Source organism: Polypterus senegalus, chromosome 1, assembly GCF_016835505.1.
Source record: "Polypterus senegalus isolate Bchr_013 chromosome 1, ASM1683550v1, whole genome shotgun sequence".
In the NCBI taxonomy this organism is placed as follows: Eukaryota; Metazoa; Chordata; class Cladistia; order Polypteriformes; family Polypteridae; genus Polypterus; species Polypterus senegalus.
The window spans coordinates 139,028,100-139,048,263 of NC_053154.1; the positions used below are offsets into that span (position 1 = coordinate 139,028,100).

At 37.1% G+C, this 20,164-nt stretch overlaps 1 protein-coding gene across 5 annotated transcripts in view; it reads right to left on the reverse strand.

The window, feature by feature from the left end:
• nlgn1 (neuroligin 1) overlaps nt 1–20,164 on the reverse strand; it is a 657,056-nt gene that overhangs the window by 394,283 nt on the left and 242,609 nt on the right. For all 5 annotated transcript variants that reach the window (XM_039758969.1, XM_039758960.1, XM_039758951.1 and 2 more), the window contains one exon: nt 13,275–13,427. In XM_039758969.1, the coding sequence (XP_039614903.1) occupies nt 13,275–13,427 (153 nt within the window). The remainder of the gene's footprint in view (nt 1–13,274; nt 13,428–20,164) is intronic.

Sequence of the window (20,164 nt, forward strand, 5' to 3'; positions counted from 1 at the left end):
TGCAAGGCCCAGAGTGGAATAGATTTCTTTTTTATTGTGTATTTTCATGGTTTTTTTATATTTCATATACATTTGTGTATTTATTTTTGCTAATACGTCAACCAATGTCATTTGAATTCAGCTTTCCTTGTGCTACTCTGGGTTAGGGGCCAATTCTTAATTAATTTATGTTTCCTTGAACATTTTCATTTCTTTGAGATGGTGTTCATATTGGAGGGCAGCACATAAAATAAATACATACAAAGAATCTTTATTACAATGCATGCTTATTTTTTAAAATTGCATATATTTGCAGATTTGCTTAAACATGTTAATAATTGTCTCTTGAGGGAGTATTATAGTACAAAGCCTAAACTACTCTGTTGCCAAGATCTAATACATGTACTCATATTCCTTAATAATATGTGGTAGCAAGGGATGTGCTTAATCCTCAAACCAGTATTCATGAAACAAAAAGCATTGTTTCAAGATTGTGAGCATTTACACTTCAGAACACAGGAGCAAATTAGAAAAAGGAAGAGTGCTTGCTTAAAGAGATTAGCGGAATCTTCATTCTTTCTTAATTATAAGTAATGCTTAAAGGATGCTTAAAGTACAATGCTACAAAATGCAAATTTAATGCGAACATACAGATATTTCAATTTACTGAAATGTTGAAATTAATAAACTTCTAAAGGATGAGGAGTATTAATATTACTCATCACAAAATGAAAATGTTTTCACCTCTGCCTTTGCATTTCAGTGTTCATCATGCTATTTTAAAACTGGCAGAGGTTGGGATACTTTAAAGCATAAGTAAGATTAAATGGCAAAAATCTGCAAGCTTCCTTTAAACCTGAAGACTTCCAGTCCCCATAGGAGCATAACAAGTCCAACATAAAGAACAACCAGTTAAGACTGAACTACAACTAAATGAAGAAGTACATATTTGTGAATAGTATACTGATCTCAGGTGTGCATAACACAAAATATGTGTAGCTATTAGTAAAAGGTTGACTAGGGGCAAAGTTCAGAGAGGGGCTCTTTCAAAAACTGAAAAAGAAACAGCAACCACTTTATCATGAGAAATGCAATAGTGGGAAAGGTGACATGATTTATAAGCACAAATGTACAAATTAATCAATGGAAAATCATTCGCTGAAGACTGGTGTCCAGTCTGACTCGTGCCATAAGGATGCAGGTTCAGAAATCATCCCTGAAAAGTATAAATTTAATTTTATTGCTGTAACAACATTACTAGCATGGAATTTCATGTTGTAAAGATTAAAAACAAGTAAAACATCATTCCAACAACTCAACATAAGGACAAAAGTACCCATCACTTCCCCAACAGTTCATAAACAACTTATTTAAAACAAAAGCACCTAAACATAATTTTCAAATGATTATAGACGACAGAATAAGAAGTTCACACATTGAACAGCTTGTGGATAAGAGGGTGGTTTAGGTGTGGTAGGGTGGATAAGATGGTAATGACTTTATGTTTATAATCACTTTATGGGATCTGCACTGGCAATTGGAAGGTTGCCGGTTTGAATCCTGTAAATGCCAATAGGGACTCTGCTCTGCTGGGCCCTTGAGCAAGGACTTAACCTGCAATTGCTGAGCGCTTTGAGTTGTGAGAAAAGCACTATATAAATGCAAAGAATTATTATTATTATTAGGTTTCGGTCTCCTAACAGGGCAAATTCACACTAGAAAGGTCACAACCATTGGAAGAAACAATGCTTGTAATTGGGAGCATTCCACTTAATATACTGTGTAGTTTAATTGAGCAACAGTTTCATAAAAAAGGCAGCAAATTCAAAGGTTTGAATTGCTCCATTCTTTCTCAAATGTCCAAATCCATAAAACACACTTGCTAAACCTTGTTAAAATCTAAGCCCATTGTAGTTCCTGCCTACAATGCTAAGGGTAAAAAAGAAAGGGCAACATTTTAACAACAATAAAACATTACAAAATTTACAAAAATTACAAGATGAAATGGATGATCACATATGACTTCTGTAAATCGATGGCATTTCAGTGGATGTGGCTTACATTCCAGGGAATTTAAATACATATAACGTATATTTCACTCACTTTTAAATAAAGTTACATGCATGCTGCTGCTGCCTCAACTTCATCTTTTGTTGAACGTTTCATTTAACCAGAATATGTACAAAAAACTCAATTCAGTCCACAATCAACTCTTCAGACTGGAATCTTAACAGGTATTGCTGCCAACTGTACATCACTATTGGAAGCACTGACAACAAAATTCGGGAGTTAGTCATTAATTAATTAATTAATTAAAAAAATATATACTGAATTTATTAAAATTCCATACAAGCAAGTCCAATTTTACAAAACTAGTTTTGAATCAAAATAATTAATTAATTTCCTAAAGCTCCTGAGACCAGCTGTTAGCAGGAGCTAATAGTGTAAATGGCAACTCTCATTCACACAACACACTCTGGCACTCAACCTCTCTTGGTCACACTGGGCTAAATTAGAGTCTCACATCACCCTAAACACAAATAAATCTGCAGACAACAGAGAAACCTTCAAACAATGAAAGGTGACTGCCAGCCAGTATCTGATTTTGACATTTGCTGGCTAAAGACTACTGATGAGGAAGCAATAATTGGTATGGGCCTCATTTGAGCTTATAATGATTAATTCTGTAACTTCTGAAATTCTAAAACTGATCTGTGAATCAAGAAAGAGATGAAAAAATAATTTTACTAAATAGTAAAGCAAACAAAAAAGAAGTTCCTTTTCTGAAATAAACTTAAGTCCTCTTTCAAGTGAATTAAACTTTTGTTGTGCCCTTATTTCACTCATAGTTCACATATACGTTAAATGCACAAGATATGAAAACAGACCCTGGTAACAATGGTATTACAGCTTATACGAGTCAATCTGAACTCTTTAAACTGGACCACTAACAGATGACCTTATTTCTACTAATAGGACTTAAATTGTAAAATACTTGGTTCTCTGGTCCTAGCATTCAGACTTACGTGGGCAAGCTCATAGGATTACAAAGGAATGAGTAGCCATCACATGTTATCGGCACCATTCTAAACATTGTGACGTAAAATCGAACAGAATAAAAAATACAATCAAGATTCAACATTTCACAGTTTAAGACACTGATTTCTACATTATGAAATGTTAAAGATAAAGAGCAGATAGTTGAAATTGTCAAAGATTTAGGGTTCAAAATGATAAGGGACAGTAGGCATAAGTCACTATGATTTGAGTAGAATTTAGATACAGTATGTTGAAAATAAAATGTAAATTGAATTAAAATTTTTAAGCAGAATTTAAGAAAAGTCATGAAATTAAAGGGACATATGTAGAATTTAATGCACAGTTAACATTTGGGCACATAGAGAGTGCTGGACAGAGAATGCAAGTGCAGAAGCAGACTGGCCAGATTTACGGTTGTAGAGTTCCCACTGTGACTTTCTAAAGACTTTTATAGAGCATATGCCTAGTGGAAGATGACAATTTGCATTAACATAGATCATACATTTCTTTCAGAGTTTGCTTCTTCTAGGTTATTTTATCTACATGTAGTATTCTGCATACACTGGATACACTGACATTTATTTTGTCAAGTGTTTTGCCCAGGTCTTTCCCTACCAGGTTAGCATGTGCTAACCCTCCAATTTTGGTTTTACATACAAATTACACGTGTTTGCTCACTAGGTCTGTATTTCTGTGATGAATGTAAATTGGAAAGAGAAACAGTCCAAGCACAGATCCCTCTGTGTCATCTACTGATACCCCATAACCCATGGGAGAAATCCACCACTAATCTGTACTCTTTGTTCCTGCCCATTAACCAGCACAATCCAATTCTGCAAGTTATTGCTGATGCCAATGATTTCCAGGTTTAGAAATAAATCTTCAGTGCAGAACAGTATCAAAGGCTTGTAGACATTCTAAGTAAACTGTGACATGCTTTACTTTCCTCTGCCACTCTGCCTGCTTGTTCATAAAAGTCAAACAAGTTTGCTTTACAGGATTTTTATCTTCTAAATCCATCTTGGCTGAATGTTGTTGATATAAGTGGATTTCCAGCTTATTTCTGCAGTCTTCATAACATTAAATACGACAGCAGTAATGTTTTTTGCTCTGTGATTACCAAGATCTGTTTTAGTACCCCTGCTTTAGACTGGTGCCACATTTGCAACATTCATGTTATTAAACATACCTGTCACCTGAATTGATTGGTGGAATCAGGTTGTTAATAATTTCAAACAAAACGGCAGTGCTGCTAACCTGCAATAAGGATACCAGGATTCACATTTCAGGTCCACCCTGTGAGGAGTTTGCATTTTTTCCAGGGTCTGCGTGGGTGTCTTCTGGGTGCTCTGGTTTCCTCCCACAATCCAAGGACATGCCGGTTAGGTGGACTGGCGATACTAAAATGGCTCTCATGTGTGGCTGCTTGTGTGTGATGTTGTTTGCCCTGTGATGGACTGGTGCCCTGCCCAAGGTTTGTTCCTGTCTTGTGCCTTATGCTAGCTGGGATAGGCTCCAGTATCCCCCACAACCCTGTTCAGGGCAAAGAGGATTTGAAAATGATGAAATAACACTATACTAATAGTTTCAAAATAACACCAAAAATGTATGTTTGTAACTCTTACAGTCACACTAAGGGGTTTGCTTTCTCTTTGGTACTGCATACCTAGTTGTCCAAAATATATATCCGATTTATTTAAAATATTTACTTTATCCTGAGGCATTCTATGTATTTTATTAAAAGTAAAAACTGTGAAATACATATTTATTTCATTTCATTTGGTCTTTCCTGCTCATCTTACAATTCACATTATGCATCTATGAGTCTTTTAAATAATGCTTTGTTGTTTTTTTATAGAACTTCTGTTTTTACTCATTTTCATTGCAGTTCTGTTTTTAGTTTCTTTCTAAACTCCTCAAATCCTTTCTAAGCGTATTTGTAATTTCCTGTTTTCCTCTTGTTTTGTCTCTTATTAATTTCCTGTAAAAATGTTGTTTTTAAATGATCCTGTTTGTCAATTTAAGCCATTTTCATTTTGTCTGTTTCTGAAACATATTTATTTTGCATATGCATAAGGATGCCCATTAAAGGATACCATCTATTATTTACTATAAAATTGTTTTTGTTTTCTCATTCTAAATTTTTAATATCTTCACTGTAATTTTTTTTGACTGATTATGTCTTTTATTTATATTTATGCATTTTGACAGTCTATTTTAAAATGACAAATCACAAAGAAATCACAAAGTCTACAGAGGTATTGATCTAAATGCGGAATGAGGAATTTGCTAAGAGCAACATTTTAGGTTCATCTTCCATCTTTCCACTTTGAATTTTCACAGTAAATGTCTGTAATATTGAAATTACGTGCGATCACCACACCTTTTTTGCCATGTTTCGAAATAAATTGTAACTGACGAATTGAAAATGCTATTGCTTGTATCGATTATTTAATGTCCTGTAACAAGCTTTCCTGTCTTTTGCAATAAACCATACATGTTTGAGCAATCACCTTCTCCATAAAGGGATGCTGCCTTCCCCTCTTTGACTGCTTCAGACAGCTGAGCTTTATTCTTGCTTGTTTTACCACACAAATCTCTACAGTAAAATTTTACAAAAGCCAATGACAGGATAGAATTTTGGATGACATTCCACATGTAAGATGTACTGCAGTTGATGAGCTTGCAACCATTTATTCAATTTTGTGTTTGCGGACTTCACTTTTCTACAAGCTATGCTTTAATTGACTGCCATTATTGAAAAGTCCTGATGTAGGTTATATTTTTAGTAGTTTCTCTTTTTTCCTTTTTTTTGTTTTAGAAAATAAGGAGGACTTTGTAAATACTTCACTTGCTTACTAATAATAAAAACTCACAACTTTCTGAGAGTCCGTTTAATGCACCAGCTAACACTGAAAAAATAATGATACCTAAATGTGCGTTGAACTACATTTGGGAAACACACACCAAGTATTAAAATGCTGAAACATAAATTAATAAAAGTACACTCATTTTTCATTCAGTTCCTTTAATGTTTTATGCTAGTCCCTTTATAGTTAATGTGTGTGTCACGTGTAAATAATCACACATACAGTAGCTGTGTACTGTAAAGGACATGACATACCTTCCCTGACATCTCCTGTCTTTCTCAGACTTTTTTACTTTTCTAATTGTGATAACTAAGAAAAAAATGTCACTCTGACTAGAAAAAAGTTTAATATTAACATTATGTATATCAGGTTCTACTGGTAGTTGTGTACATTTTATAGTGATTTATATAGTGATTGACTGATGACCTTACAGTGAAATTAATTCCCTCTTCTTTTGTACCATAGTTAGGCCTCATGCTAACTGCATTGGATCAAATGAGTAAAGCTGATGATGTAAGCAAGCTACATGTAGGCTTTGGGTAATTTAATTCTTTTTTGTTTTCCCAGGGTAAATAAATGGCATATAAGTGCCTGATCACAAAATGCTGTATTCCTTCTTTCCCTGTCACTACTAAAATCAATAGCAAACCCAAAACTTAAACTTTCTTAAAGGAATCTAAATATAAACAATACTTTGAGTCAATATCTGATCTATGCACTTCTCTGATGGCAGCAGGATATTTATAATGATCATCATAATCTTAAGGATACATTTGGTTCCTTCTCTTCAGTACTGTTGAGATTGCTTATTACAGTCTTTCCCCATTTAATACACACAAAAAATTGAACTATGCACACAGTTCTGAAAACATGAAGCTCATGTATCAAGAACATGACTCCAAACTGCTAAACTCTTAACCACAATTCCATTGGTCTCATTTAAATATCATTCCAAATCACAGTTTAGCAAATCTCTGAACACAATTGCATCATTTAGCACAATTTGTTCACCTAGAAACACTGACCTTCAAAATGCAACAGCCTGATTACCAATTAGTCTCACTCATGTTGCACCTGTGCAAACTCAATTGGGTGACCAATTCAATCATGTGTCAGAGTATAAAATAGGCGTCAAGTGACTTGCACAGGTGTTAGGTAAGAACGCACGCACACACACACACACACACACGCACGCAGACAGACAGACAGACAAAGAGGAGGCTAAGCAGGCAGTGGAAGCCATTCAGGGTGAGGAGGAGGAGGATGACAAAGAAAAGCCAATATTTCCAATGCAATACATGCAACTTTGGTGAACCATGTAATCAATAATGGCCTAATCATGACTGAAGCTGGAAAGTGAGTTCAGCTGAATTTGAGTCGCTTCACTGTAGCCTCAGTTACATTTTACAGTACTCTCTACAGTAATTACAGTATATCATAACTTTATGGTTTCTATGGAGATCTACAGTGCTCACAGAAATATACACTATATAGTGTAATGTTTTGTCTTACATTTACAGAGCTATACAGTAAAATGTGTATCTTATAATGTGTGTGTATATATCCATCCATCCATCCATCCATCCATCCATCCATCCTCTTCCGCTTATCCGAGGTTGGGTCGCGGGGGTAGCAGCTTAAGCAGAGAGGCCCAGACTTCCCTCGCCCTGGCCACTTCTTCCAGCTCTTCCGGGAGAATCCCAAGGCGTTCCCAGGCCAGCCGGGAGACATAGTCCCTCCAGCGTGTCCTGGGTCTTCCCCGGGGCCTCCTCCCGGTTGGGCGTGCCGAACACCTCACCAGGGAGGCGTCCAGGAGGCATCCTGATCAGATGCCCGAGCCACCTCATCTGACTCCTCTCGATGCGGAGGAGCAGCGGCTCTACTCTGAGCCCCTCCCGGATGACTGAGCTTCTCACCCTATCTTTAAGGGAAAGCCCAGACACCCTGCGGAGGAAACTCATTTCAGCCGCTTGTATTCGCGATCTCGTTCTTTCGGTCACTACCCATAGCTCATGACCATAGGTGAGGGTAGGAGCGTAGATCGACTGGTAAATTGAGAGCTTTGCCTTACGGCTCAGCTCCTTTTTCACCACGACAGACCGATGCAGAGCCCGCATCACTGTGGATGCCGCACCGATCCGCCTGTCGATCTCACGCTCCATTCTTCCCTCACTCGTGAACAAGACCCCGAGATACTTGAACTCCTCTACTTGGGGCAGGATCTCTCCCACAACCCTGAGTGTGTGTATATACTTTTCACAAAACAGAAAGACGGCCAGCAAGAGGTGGCAGAAGCCAGAAATTCACAAACAAGCATGAGACCATCATAATCAGCATGGTTTTGGAAAATAAAGCCATTACCCAGAGGGAAATCAAAGACAGAGTCCTGGCAGACAATGTACATTTTGCAGACATTAACCAGGTCACTCTTTCCACGATTGCATCAATACCAGCTGAGGATGAAACAGGTATATCCTGTTCCATTAGAGTGCAACCCTGACCAAGTGAAGGAGTTACATACCAACTTGTGCGTGCGAGTACAGCATCCTCTCACTATTTAGTACAGACATGTCACTATGCACCTCAGCATTCTCATATGTAGGCCTTTTATCTGATATTCTCATTCTCCCTTAAACTTGATGCTGGTAGAATAATTTTAGGATAACATAGTTTTCATCTTAAAGAAATAGCATAAAGGGTTAATAAATGTCAGAAACATTTGCAGGCATATCAGGAAACCAAATAAAGGTCAGGTGAACAACAAAATGTATTGAAAGATGAATAAGAAATCAACAAATGTCCTATAACGTAATCGGTCATTTTACTATTAATTTCTGTTCCTGAGGATCAAAATTTAACACATATGAACTGTGGGCTCTTCCACTGAACTTCTTGCCCCATTGACTAATATAGCTAACTGCCTACCTGCAATTGTTAATATGCAGATATTAAGTAAAGTATTGGTGAATAACATAAATAAATAAATAAACACAGAAGTACAACAGATAATTATAATGGGAACATCTGGGCACTATTGATGTGATTTTGTTGTCATTGGGGCACTTGTTTGAACCTCTGATAGTAATTTAAGAGAATGCCATGAGTGTAATGTGTTGAGGAAGCAACTAATAAGACACAAATGCCACATAGTCATCAGACTTGCTCTGGACAGCTTTATTCAAGACAGACACTGGTTTTCAAATCAACATTGTATGCTAGTGTCAAAAAAGAAGAATTAACACCTATTAAGAAACAAGTTTAAAGCAGTGTCTTTAGCCGTTGTTGTCCCTTTAAAACTAAACGTTCATCATTTCTGAAACCTCATGTGAACTCCTATAAACTGCTACAACTCACCCTGACCTTTCTGCATTTGCAATATATCTATTGATTACATTCTCTTTTAGCTTTCATGGGAGTATATTTGGCATGTTTTCAGAAGACAGTATTCAATGAAAGCAAAAGCAGAATGTTGCAAGTGCCTCAGTGCCGACTTACAGCGATTTCACTGCATTAAGGGGCACGGTCTCTGCTAGTTTAAAGAAACAGGAAACTCACTCATTCAATACATTTTACTTCATTAGGCAGAAAAACTCATATAAAGTTGCTGTTAAAAACAACCTATTAAGCTTTAACACCACAGCCACTTAATCAGATACTTGTAAAAAGTAGATTGCATTTTAAAGCTGGCACAGTCAGCTCACTATGTTTAATATACACTCACAGTTTTCCTGGGTAAATCATTGGTTCTTCATTATTCTTAACAGCAGCCTGTATTTAGTATGGCTAATGCTGAATTTACACACTTAAAACACTTTGAAAAATGCTTAACAGAGGTCAGCAATACATGGCTACAACCACGTTTTGAATATACAGAATAGTACAGGCTAAAGAATTGCAAAGAAAGCTTCAAGTATAAAATGTATGTGATTAATTCTATCATTTGTCATTTCATTCCTGGTAGGAAGGCAGTCAGGTGTAATACTTTGGAATTCATGATGAAATGACCAAAAATATTCAGTACACATTGGGCTATGAGCTATTCAAAATGTTGCTTCAAACAATACATTTTCTTTGTTACAGCTCTGTTTATGGTAAGCTCTATGACAAAATTAAGAGATACAAAGTAATAAAACACAGTACATTACAATTTTCAGAGCACAAAAGAAGAATGTGGACTGACTACTGGCAGAAGAACAAATATTGTACTAGCAGTAGATGAGATAAGGGCATAAACAGCCTTAGGGCCAAAGAAACACATACAGGCTAAAATAGTTGAAAAACCATATGTGCATAATCAGCAATAAGGCAATGGTAAGGCAGAGAACTAAGGAGAAAAAGTGCTTAAGTCTGGCTTTGAAAGTTTAAACCTCTGAGCCACTGATAACATACTAATTGAAACAGCAGCAATTTTACCGAAAAAACAGATTTTCTTGTAAGTATGTAGGTTTCTATTTGAACAGTCAATTGCCTTAAATGTTTTTCTATTGCAAAAGAAGCAATTTAGTTACCTGCTTTTGAACACTGGCAATACACAGCAGCACTCTATCAGGACTTATGAAAAAAAAGGCTCGACTGTAGAGGGGGTTGAAGGGTAGTTCTCCTGGTGACAGAGAACGTTAACAGGGTAGATTTTAGGATGTTATGCTGAAACATGAGCTGATAGCTTAAGTCAAAAATTAAAATGACGAGTAAGGAAAACGCAAAGTACAACCTGTGTAGCATTTCATGTATGTAAAAATAGTTAGAAAAAAATGCCACAAAAAAAGAAGAAACGTCAAATTATAACAGATACTTCCATGTCTTTGTTTGTTCCCAGTTTGCCTTAGTTTTCATCAAGTGAAACCCTCCATTTTTGGGTCATTTTAGGTACTGTATATCCTTTACAATGTGTAATTATGCTCACTCTCATTTGCAAACAAAACTGAAGTGAAGTTGGAAAGGAGTGGATTTGCTATCAATGCTTAAACATTTGGCAGCATGGAAAGTACGCTAGTTCACTACATGGACACACAAAGTGAACAACATATTATTTAAATGTAGGCATGATTACATATGCTTAAGTGTACTATCACTTGTCCTGGGTATGACATTAAACTGCAGCCTGTCCTGCAAGTGGTCCTGCAACTTGCAGGGAAATCCTGGGGGTTTGGTGGCAGGATTGGCACTCCAGCCACCATAAAAAGAAAACTTCATGCAACTCTGAGATGACAGACAGGACACCTTTCTGCTCTCTCTGGGAGTAGCACTGCTGCCTTGCATTATGAAGGGGATGGGGGAGAGCCCTCGGGAGCCCCATCCTTGTTAGAGTCAAAACTGTCTGAGAGCTGATGGAGTCAGGCCTGTTGTGGTGGTGCTAAGGCATCACCCGCTGCACGGGATCCCCAGGATCCCAAGCTGTTTTGTCGTGTGGTGGGTGTGGCAACGTGCTGTAGCAGTGCATGCTCCACAACCTGACTTGACCTGAACTATCCTAATCACTTGACTTAATCTATAGCAAATACAGGGATGTGCAGACAAACTATAGAAGTTGCAAATTTGAGTGTTCTGTGTAGTTTACGATTTCTGAAAGTGTGGTACTGAAGAATGTATGTGACATCACCATTATGATGACAACAGATTTACCAAAAAACATACGAAGTAGTAAGTTAGAAATTTACACAAGGTGATGACAGTTTAACTGAGAGGAGAAAGAACTCTGGTATTACTCAGATCATTTAATGCAAAAATTATAAATCCTAATAATCTAGTATAAATAATATTATGCAACATGCAAACATACTGAGAAGATAGATAGATAGATAGATAGATAGATAGATAGATAGATAGATACCTTTAGTATTTCCAACTCCAATTTCAAGACAGATAACTTATACATCCGGCTGATTTGTCTCAATCAGCACAATGTCATTTGGGTTACATAAGATGAGAAGCATACACCTTAAAATGAAGACAAATGCTTCCTTATAAAAAGAACAGCGAGATTACATATTGTACTTGGGGAAAACATGCCATGCTATTCAGAGAACACAATTCAAATTCAAGGACAGAAAAAAATGTTCCAAACAATACAGTTATTAAATAAATCTGGACCATTTGGTTAAAATTGATTCCATCTTTCACACTTGATTAATAGCGAGCTATAAAAATCAGGGGCTTCTAAGCACAGTGGATTTTAACTCAAACTATCCTGCATAATTTGCCAGGGCAAGAACATTGGACCTAGAAGGCTTACTAAACAGAAAATTACATTCTCATATCATATTGTAAAATATACGGTTACAGTAGCTCCTTGCATTAGATGAAAAGTTAAACAGAAATCTTGTTTATCAATGAACTTTTACACAGTGCAAACACTTAGTGAATTAATGTACACAATATGTAAATATTGCTTGGCATAAACCATCGGTGCACATGTATTAATTGGAAAGTGTAATGTTTGCAAATCTAACATACAAAAATCTTTAAACTGTCTAATGCCACACCTTTTGGAAAAAAAAGCTATGAAGACATACACTTAATCTAATATATTGCTCTATTTGCTGCCAAATAAAATAAAAAATAGTTAAAACTCTGAAGAGATATGATACGTTTTTGGAAGGAAATCAGCTCAGACACCCCCATTATGTACACACAGAGCTTTGTTAACCACATGATAATCCATATTGAAATCGATTAACATCAGAATATTTTTAAAGTTAGGCTATGCTTCGCTGAAACCATCCACTGCCTGCCAGAAAATATGCCTTCTAGGGCACATGCATTCCAACAGTACTCAACACATTTAAACATAATATACTGATGAAAGTAATTTAAGGCTACTGATCACACAACCACCAAAGCTTGAGAAAGATGACTGACAAAGAGTTTGACAAATGTTCAACTGACTTTATAAATATCAGGAGATATTTTTATGTACGCATTCACATGGGACATGTACAGTGCACACATGTAAAATGTGTATCATGCATGCAGAGCATGCAACATATTAATTGCCTACACAGTTTGTCCTTGACATGCGCAAACAACCTAAATGCCAAACTTAAACAATTTACACAAACATTATATCTCAAGTAGGGGGCATACTCGCCCACAGACCTCCACAAAGGGTTTAAAACTAAAATCTAGATATTTGTTCAGTCTTCACTACTGAAAATAATGTGCACCCATTAATTCCAAAAGACAACAAATCCATTCTTTACCGATAGATTATACAGTATATAGCAAAATTTTAGAATCCATCAGCACATCAGCACTTTCAAAACGCACAATTCTTTCTCATTTCTTCTTTCATTTGCATAAGTTCTGCCATTTGCCAATTTTAATAAATCCCAGGGTAATACCCAAAATTAAAATAAATAAATAAACATATAAGAGACAAAGCCTTACCTAATACACCAAGCCTGTAGTTCACTGTAATGACTATAACATTGCCATAACTTGCCAAGATGCTTCCGTCAAACATATTGCCAGTTCCCTCCATGTATGAACCTCCATGGATAAACACCATTACTGGCTTTGGGCTACCACTTTCCCGAATGTCTAAAAAAAAGAGCATAAGAATTAAAAATAATTAATAATTAAGAGTTAAGAGTAAAAGCCTACATGTTCACTATCCAAAACTCCCATTCCTATCTCATTTACAGAATGTTACAGCTGTGACTTTAAATGTTGGCTGTCTTCTTTCTTAACATACAGCTTGTATCACTAAGATCTGGTTAATGTTTCTTAAACGGAGGCTCCAACAAACATCCAAATTGTTGATTTTTTCATTCTTGTTAAACCAGGAAAGAAGTTATTGAAAACATTAACATTTTAAAATGTATATATATTATTATTAATCTGATAAAATATTAATTCTGGTGTTGCTCTAATTACAGTTACTTTTTTCTTTGGGAGGGATCAAAGAATAAACTTTTGAACCCACAAAGTGTTAGGAAGATAGAAGGAAAAAATAACAACCTATCATAAAGTTCACAGTGCAAGGAATCTCAGTTACATGTGTGGTGAGGGAAAGCTTCTCAAGTGAGACTGGTGCGGGGTGATTACAGAGTTAAAGAAATAAAAAACAAAAAACTGCATGCGTGAAAAGACAGAATATTTTGTCTGGATATCCTTCTATGGTGTGTTAGAATAAATAATTGCAACTTCAACCAAAGAAGAAAAATGATCTATCCATTTATAAACCTGCTTAATCCAGTTTAGGGTCAGAGGGGCTAAAGCCTATCCTGGAAGCACCGAGGACAAAGATGGAAATAACCCTGTAAAGAGTGCCAGTCTATTTGTAAGGCCTCTTCACACACTTACATAAAGGGGTTTAGTTACTGAATACCATAACACTTTTGTCTGAGAATAAAACAGGGGCACCCCAAGGAAACAAAAAAGAAGAAAAACTATCTGAAGGCAAAATATTTTTCAGAATTTTTAATTTTACTTTTTTGTCACATACTTTATTACTTGTGTTTTCACATCTGGATTAAAGCACAGATTCAAACTTGAACAGAAATTAATTCTAAAGTAATTATTTCTTTGTAACAGTCAATAGAAGAATAACAGTCATTTGGAGACTTGTGTTGAGAAGTGCAGAGATAACGCAAGTGCTTCAGCTAAAATGCCAATGTACATTACTCTTAAAGCTGTTTCTGATTCATATCATTTTACTTCACTCTAACAGTTGAACAAAAGAGGTTGCTTATGAAACACTCATTCACTGTGCTTGCTGAAGCTGGGAAAGTGAACATTGCATTGGCTTGTTATGAATGCTATTACAAATGTGAAGCACATGATTTTAAATATTCCACCTTTTCATGTTTATTTCTGAAAGAGATGCTTTTGGGAAGCGAGTCAGCATATACTGCATAGGTTTTTCATTTCAACAGCATGTTCTCATTTTACCCTTTAAGATGATGTTCAAGATTTATGCTTTTAAGAAGGATACATCTACTGAAGCTGAGGGAATATAATATCTTAAGTCGGGAGCACAGGATACATTTAAAGCATGCATTCTATTTAATCTCGTGGCCCTCTGCTGCCTCAGTGACATTGTTTTAAAAACACAAAGTCGGGGGAGTTATTATAAAATTAAAAAAAAAAAAAAGGCAAAGGGATTCTGTTAAAAGAAATTAGACAAATCAAGCATATGTTCACCAGGTAATCAGTTTGCTTGTTAAAATAATTAAACAGATCAATATTCAGTCTTTGAAAAAGTCTATTTCAGCTGGACAGTTAATTATTATTATTATTTCTTTTTTTTTTTTATACACACACAGAATTTATCTTTCTTTCTCAGCAGGACTGTATATGAGTTACAATGATTTTTATTTAATTGGTAAGTGAAAGCAGCTCTTCATTTAAACCACAGAGCATTCATAATGATTTTATATGTTCTAGGGAAAAAAATCAATTGTTCTGTGAAAATATAACAATCCACAAATTTTTCTGTATTGCTTAATCTGTTGTTGATTTTTAGATTTTAAATTGTGAAACTGCTTCTGAATGTGTGTACTAATTTGTATTATCTGTTTTACATTCCACACAATCTAATTTTGAGTACTAAATGAACCATTTTAGTGTCTTTGCAGACTTTCCACTGCATAAAGCAATTAAATGTGTAAGTTTTGTGACACCAGATACTGGGCAGGGGCAGTTAATTTGAAAATCTGCAATCAACGTACTGTATGCAGTACATTCTATTACTAGGCAAAAGCAGAAACACAAACCTGCTATGCCATTAAGCAATGCCATAAAATTTTAAAATAATAGAAAGACTGCAGAACCTGCATGATTCTACTGCAAAAAACTGCAGGATGAGAAAGTTGTATTTATTTTTCTTTTATTCATTTTAGTACTAGAATGTTGTACCATATTAGTTATTATGGATGAAATAAGAAGTCAAGAAAACTGACAACTTGTATTAGCTAACTAAAAAGATTGCAATATGCAAGCTTTTGAGACAACTCAGGCTCCTTCTTCATACAAGTTTATCTGCAAAAATGTTACTTCAGCTTTAGGAAATAGCAGTGTGCAGAATAACTAAAATTTGTGTTCTGAATGAGCTATCTAATTATATTCATCTAATAATCTTTTGAGCCCATTTAACCAAATAGGACAGTATTTTCAAATCCTGGCTTAGAGATGTAAAAGGAGTGAATGAGAAGTGTGAAACACCATTTCATCTTACTTACTAGCACCCCTGTCTACTTTGACTCAATACCTAACTCCTCCAGAAGCTAATAATGGCAAAGATCTGTTTGTCATTTACATCGACTTTTTCTCTCCTTTACTTAATGATTTCCACTAGTCACTATAGGGCCATCTAGCCCCAGGTGTTATGGAACAGACTGAGCCACTTTGTTGCAAGTGGGGAAAAAGGCAACGAGCTCAGTGAACAGCAGTGAGGGAAAAGTTTGGAAGTACTTTAGAATTACTTGTATGCTCATGTGAGTTTTACTTAAAGTGTGGTGCTATATATCCTAAAATGGGTAAAGACTATCTGATTAAACATTCAGCACTTGCAATCTTTGCTTACATTCAAAGTCTTAGCAAGAAAATGTATGTAAACCCCATAGCTATGATAATCAGCTAGATAACTTGAGTCATATTACACCAAAAATGATTAGAAATCTGAAGATGAAAATGAAATAAGTGACTTTATCTTGCAAAAGTCAAGTCAAGTTGAGGAGCATGCACTGGTACAGTGCGTTGCCGCACCCACCACATGATGAAACAGCTCGGGATCCTGGTTGGCAACACCCCAGGCAGACACGCAGTCCAGTTCCACCCTCCGGAAATCATCCTCTATCTGCTGCAGTCAGGTGTTATGTGGGTGACCCCTTGGCCTGGTCCAGCCACTCGGGTCCCCAACAATGAGGATGCTACAAGCTGGATCACCCTTCAGGGAAACACGCCACATGGCCGTACTGCCGTAACTGATGCTACCTCACAATGCAGGTAATGTGCCTCATTCAGGACTCCATGAGCAGCTGCTCATTCGACACAAAGTCAAACCAACGGTACCCAAGGATTTTCCAGAGAGACACAGTACCAAAGGAGTCAAGTCTTCGTCTCAGGTCACTGGATAGTGTCCATGTCTCGCAACCATATAGCAAGACAGGAAAGCACCAGAATTCTAAAGACTTGGACTGTTGTCCTTTTGCATAGATATCGGAAGCACTACACACCCCTTTTCCAGTGACCTCATGACCCCCATGCTCTCCCAATCCATCTAATGACTTCATAGGAAGAGTCACCAGAGACATGAATGTCACTGCCAAGGTAAGTAAACCTCTCGAGAAGGTTGACACTGTGTCCACAGACATACACACTGCTGATGGCTGTGCCTATGAGGTCATTAAAGGCCTGGATCTTGGTTTTTATCCAGGTCACTCACAAGCCCAGACATTTAGACTCCTCGCACAGTCTCTCGCGCACCCCGATCAGAGCCTCCATTGACTCCGTGAAGATCACAGCATCATCAGCAAAGTCAAGATCCATGAATCTTTCTTCACTAACAGATACCACACAGCTGCTGGACACCAAGACCTTGCCCAACACCCAGTCCACACAAGCACTGAACAGATAGAAGCAAGAACGCACCTTTGATGAACCCCAGAATCAATTGGGAAAAACACAGAGGTTCTGCCTCCACTCTGCACAGCACTCACAGTACCAATGTACAGGCCACTCATGATATCTAGCAACCTCAAGGGTATCCCACGAAGCATCAGGGTGTCCCACAGGGCAGTTCGATCAACTGAGTTGAACGCTTTATGAAAATCGACAAAGGCTGCAAAGAAACTCTGCTGATATTCGTGTTTGCGCTCCATGAGAACCCTCAGTACCAGGATATGGTTTAATGGTAGACTTCTTAGGCGTAAAACCAGAATGTTCTGGTCGCTGGTAGGTGAGCAAGTGATCACGGATCCTATTGAGGACAACCCTAGCAAGGAGCTTACTTGGCACCTAGAGCAGTGTTATCCCCTTGTAGTTGATGCATTCCAGGCGATCACCCTTCCCTTTCCAGGCAGGGACGACAAGTCAGTTGGGATGATGCCAGTCTCCCAAATTGAAGCAAAGATTGCTTTGATGCCAGGAGGACAGCCTTACCACCAGCCTGGAGATGTTCACCCCATATACCACAGATCCCTGCAGCCGTTCCTCTCCTCAGCTGGTTCACCACCAGCTCAGTGAGATTGGGTGGTTCACAGCTAATTGGAGGATCAGACTCAAGAATCGTGGAACCAGAGATATCCAATGTCCTAGCCGGAGGATCAGCTTTGAACAGCTGCTCAAAGTAGCCAGCCTAGTGGGTCACAACGGCAGTGTCACCCGTAAGGACTGTTCCATCAGCCGCCCTGACTGTGCCTTTTCAAGGAGCAGATTCGCCAAAAAAAAAAAAAAACCTGCCCTACACCATTAGAGCCTGCTCATCATAACAAAAGTTTGAGAAGGAAATTTTTTAATGATTAAATACAATTTTGAGGGGTAGCACAAGAAAAGGGGTACAAAGCCATCTGTAAATGATGTGGCTTCTGTCAGTATACAATAAGACAGTCAGTGTGCAAGTAGAGGGGAAACTATGGGGATGCTTTTCAACTACAGAACCATGATAGATTACATTAATTTAGGGAATGAGTAATTCTCTATTTAGCCAGCATACTTTACAAATCCACTGCTGTAAATTTGCAAGCTAAAGCTTAAAGAAATACATGTCATGAAGCTCCAGTAAATCTGCAATTAAATAGCTAAGCAGGAGGTAATCTTGCAGTTTGAGATGGCAAGGTCCTGACATTAACCTGTTTGACGTGCTGTTCCACGACTTGATGTGAGGAGTTTCTGCAATACACCCCTGAAATACCAAGAACTGAAACAGTGCAATAAAAGGGAATGTGGTAGCACAACTAAAGCAGATGGGACAAAGTATACCATACTGACAAGAGTGTGGTCAGAAAGCTTGTGGTGACAAATGTGCACCGGAAAATGTGTTCAAATTAAAGGTATCATAGCCATGTGAAAAGTAAGTACATTCCATGAAAACGGCTGACTTTTTTAACAGACAAGCTTTAGATCTTCCTGCAAATAAAAGTAATATGTATTACTTCTCAAAATGTAAACGAACAAAAGTGTAGATTTGTCGTGTGGAAAAACTAAGTAGACCTCTACATTTACTGTATCAATACTTCAAATTCATTAAATTAGAATCTGATGTTCCAGATTAGGTTGTAATGATTAGAACCTCCTTAGTGGCTATGCAGGTGAAACCTGTCTTATTTAAACGGCAGATATCTAGGGTCTGATATTCTCTTTGCTACTGATATGTGTGTTGCCATTATGCCAAGATTAAAGAGTTCTTTAAGGCCCATAGAAAAGTGGTTATGGATGCTTACGAGTTATGCAAAGGATTTCAAACTTTTTTGAAATCAATCATTCTACTGTAAGGAAAATCACCTGCAAGTGGTGTAGATTTCAAATGACTGCTAATTTGTTCAGGACTGGCCGGATCAGCAAATTCAGTCCAAGACCAAATTTCATTATGGTATCTACAGGTAACTTTTGCAAAAATTGGTGTCAAAGTACACGCATCTACAATCAGAAAGAGACTGCACAAATCTGACCTGCACGCAAGGAGGGCTTTGCTGTCCAAAAAAGAACATTAGAGGAAGAATACATTTTGCCATTGAATATATAATCAAAGACTAGGCCATTTGGAACAGATCAATTAAATAAAATGGTCAGTGCAAACAAGAAAACCTCAAAATATCCTGCAACTGAAGGTTTTTTGCATGGAAGTCGATGTCAGAGACTGGTGGGCAGTTTTGCAAGTTGTCTGCAAGAAGTGGCAGTACCAGCTTCTGGGGTCTAAAATGTACGTACTTACTTTTTCTCCAGCAGAGCATTACATCAACTGATATTTTTGTCAAATAAATGATTGAAAAGACATTTCCTTGTGTTTTTATTAATGAATATCATGTTTATCTGTATGCACTGTTTGAATGAACAACTAACTAGTGTTTGACTTCAAATATGTTAAAAATATATAATAAAATCGTCCATTTCCGTTGGATATACCTATTTTTTCACATGCCTGTACTTCACTTCCTCTGCCAGGAATTTATAATTTCTATTTGCCAGAGTACCTGGAAAACTGTCTTCCCACTAATGCAGCTAGTGGTTTATTTTCTCCATCGTGGACAATTCACCATCAAGAAAAAAGCAGGGATTTCATTTAGCAGACACTAATCAAATCAATGAAAAGGTTTGCCTGCACATTAAAATATTAA